Genomic DNA, 3,532 nt, shown 5'->3' with positions numbered 1-3,532 from the left:
ATAAAATAGTCCAATATTGTGAAATCATTCCTCCTTTATGATCATAGATAAGTTACTTATTCTATAATTAAGGATAATTGGACATAAATATGATGAATCTTTTTCAGAGACCAAACTCGGACTAAACTGAAGCTGCATTCATTTCTTCCAGGAAAAATTTTGGCTGCTGCTCTTTTTCTGTTAAACAAATAAAACCAGTCTGAGAAAGTCGCTCTGGCTCAAAGCTGGAACACTTCCATCCTGACTCAGTCTGTCCTCCCTCCAGATTATTATGACAGTTTTTAAAATGAAATAATAAATAATCTGGAAGTGAAAGTTTTCAGTGTCAGTTTCTCAGAGAAAGTTTGCCTTTTTTACAGGAAACTGGAAAATTACAGGAACAGAACGCCAGAAACTTCGATGTAAACAGACTTCAGTGAAATAAACCTGGTCCTGGTCCTGGTCCTGGTCCTGGACCTGGACCTGGACTCTGGGTCTGGATAGTGGAGCCCAAACTCTATCACCAGTAAAAGATTGAGCTGCAGTTGCATCCCAGTTCCTTTTGGATTTTGTCTCGAACAGGAAGTCAAATGTTGAAATCAATGATTTATTGTTATTATTATTATAATTTCTTCAGAATTCCTCCGACAGCTCCAACAGAACACTCAGATTAAAATCCAGATGTTCAGACACTCGTCTGTTGGGAGCCATCAGGCCTTCTGGGACGAGCTTCAGTCCTCCGGATTATCTGAACAAAAGTTCAACGCAGCGCTCCGACAGTTGTTGAAATGTTTTTTATTTGACAGTTAAGTGATAAAACTTGGCGGGAAAGATTCTCAGTTTGGGTGCCGACATGGTCGAGGTTTTTTTGACTTCATGACAAGCAGGTGAAAAATAATCGCTGGAAAATGAACTGATCTAAAAGTCACCAAATGAATTTTGGTTCTTTAACACCAGAATTTAAAACAAACACGCTAACACAACGTTTTTGTGGAAAACAAACATAAATGGAATGAAATAAGAAAGTTGAACTATTCGCCGCACCAATCTGGCCTCCGGAAGGGTAAAGTTGTGTTTCCTGCTTGTTGTGCTGCCGCCTGCTGGTTTTCAGTGTGTGAGTCTGTATTTGTGCGACTCACCCTCCAAACTTGAACTTGCTGTTTTCCTGGAGGAAGACCTCCTTGTGCTTCCTGCGCCCGGAGCCGCGGCCGGCGGCCGCCGTGGCGAGGAGGCCGGCCACGGTCAGAGCCAAGCAGGTCAGCGAGTCCGCCTTCATGTCTCAGGCGTCCGGCAGCATCCCCCCCCCCCCTCCACCAGGAGGGTCCGGGCCGGCCGACTAACGCTGGTGGTTTTGGTCAGTCATCCCAAAGCTGCTGCAGGTTTCCTCGGCCGCTGAGCTCCGGCGGCAGATGAGCGATCCCCGGACCAACATGAACACGCAGCAGCTGTTTGAACATCCAAACCTTCGTCCTCTGCTCTCCTACCTCCTCTTCCTCCTCTCTCTCCCTCAGTCTGTTTTATCTGCAGCTTTGTGGATCTTTCAATCTCTGATTAAAATCGATATGAATCTATTCCTCGCTGCGATGGAGGAATGACACTAATTCCCCCATAATCCTCTTATCTACAGCCACAGCAATCTTTCACTAACCTACAAACAGTCACACACACACACACACACACACACACGTCAGTAATCAGGATTTTCTTAGCGGGACAGTGAAAAAACCGGCACCTGGTGCGACGGTGTGAGGACAGTGCACACCTCCACCTCGTGTGTGTGTTTGTGCGAGGAGATGAATCGGAGGTTTAGATGCAGCTCTAACAACGACAGGTCGTCAAGATCAGCTGATGTTTAATCCGAGCTGGAGTGGAGCAAACTGCATCTAATCCAGACGCACCTCGAGCCGTCTTCAGTTCACACCTCTGGAAGACATAATCTCTCACACACGTGCAATAATACCATCAGTAAAAATCTGCTCAGTCTGAGCAGAGCTGAATGTTTTCGCCGTTCCGTTCAAGTTCCAAGTGGATTTTTTGGCCAACTCAAGTTGTGCGACTGAGTCACAATCGCTGCTCAAATTCCTCAAAAAGTCAGAAAACAGAACACCGATCCTGCTGCAGCAGCTTCACTGAGGTCAAAGGTCAAACTGGCTCGAGTACAACAGGATGGGAGGTTGGCAGTGATGACACAACAAGGAAGAGAGTTGCATTCTGGGTGTTTGTAGCCTGAATGTTGCTAAGCTAGCAAGTGTCAGCCCACCATCGGCTTGTAATCAATAAGTCGGCCATCTTGTTTTGTTTGTTTTTTTTTTTTAAACAGAGGAGAAGGTGGAGCTGACCTACTCTGTGCTCTCTGCTGATTGGCCGGTGCATTCATTTCATTTTCCAATAGACTTCAACACAATCTAACCTCAGGAGAGCAGAAGTGCTGCTCAGCCACTTAAACCTTTGACAGACAAAAACACACTCATCTGTTTGTGTTGCTTTGTTGTGCGATCCGGACGGGGAGCGATCCCAGAGCTGAACGATGAGTGTGTCAGGGCACACTGAAGTCTATGGGAAAATGTCCCTCCTCCTCCTGTTGAGTTGTGGTCTCAGTCTCTCCTTTCATCAGAGCAACATACTGTTTGTAAATTTTCCAATTTCATGGGAGGAAATGGGGGGTGGGGCTACTGTGTGATTGACAGACTGTACCACCCAATCAGGACAGAGTACAGAACAGGTCAAATGAAAGGGGAAACGCCTGGTGTTTCAGATGACTTTCACAGTGTGTGTGTGTGTGTGTGTGTTATGCAGCAGATAATACAGATGACACAATGTGCTCTTAAACAGCTACACAATCTGAAAACAAACCTCACTGACATTTGCTGGAAACACTGACTGAGGGTCCTGTGTTTGTGTGTTTGAGTGTGTGTTTATGACTGAACCAGGCTCCGCCCACTCAGAGGGCGTGTGTGTGTGTGACCCTCCCCTCTCAGTGCCTTGTGAATGTTGAAATGTGTGTGTGTGTGTGTGTGTGTGTGCTGCCTACTCTCTAAATAACCTGTTGAGCCAGTCAAGCGGAGTTCAGTCTCTCAGAGGCAGCGGACTCTTCACACCTTCTCCTCCTCTGAGCTGCAGCTCCTGCTGAGCCACCGGACTCCAGGGAGTGGAATAATTCAACAGTTTCCTGCTGTGAGTACTCAGACCCTTCTGTTTGAAAGATGCCAAATCTACATCTTCTTCTAAGAAGTATGTCATTTCAACGCAGCCATCACTTCTGTGAGTTGATTCATGTTGGGAATTTTACATCAACACATTTGAGAACTACAGTGAATCAGAATTAACATGTTAGAAGAATTTGGTTTGTCCCGTGTGCTGCTGCTTGTGTTTTTTATTTTTCTCATTTCCATGAGGTGATGTTGAAAGATTCACAGACGTGAACCCTCTGCTTGTTTGTTAGCTGTACGATCTGTCAATCACCTCCTAATACATCAGGGAGAAAGAAGGATGCTTTCCCGTAGACTTCAATACAGTCTGACTTTGAGTGCGAGCCTTCATACTTTCACTGATC

General features: G+C 45.8%; 1 protein-coding gene across 1 annotated transcript in view; it reads right to left on the bottom strand.

The window, feature by feature from the left end:
* Nucleotides 1-1,783, bottom strand: part of LOC115060794 (gamma-aminobutyric acid receptor subunit rho-3-like) — a 13,209-nt gene extending 11,426 nt beyond the window's left edge. Inside the window, exons 1-2 of the mRNA XM_029528894.1 lie at nt 1,712-1,783; nt 1,119-1,371 (exon numbers count right to left, since the gene is read on the bottom strand). Coding sequence (XP_029384754.1) covers nt 1,119-1,255 — 137 coding nt within the window. The 5' untranslated portion in view covers nt 1,256-1,371; nt 1,712-1,783. The remainder of the gene's footprint in view (nt 1-1,118; nt 1,372-1,711) is intronic.
* Between the last annotated feature and the right edge of the window lie 1,749 nt (nt 1,784-3,532).

This window comes from Echeneis naucrates, chromosome 20, assembly GCF_900963305.1.
Source record: "Echeneis naucrates chromosome 20, fEcheNa1.1, whole genome shotgun sequence".
Classification (NCBI taxonomy): Eukaryota; Metazoa; Chordata; class Actinopteri; order Carangiformes; family Echeneidae; genus Echeneis; species Echeneis naucrates.
Note: the sequence above shows the minus strand (reverse complement) of the source record. Positions and strands in the feature narration are given on the sequence as shown.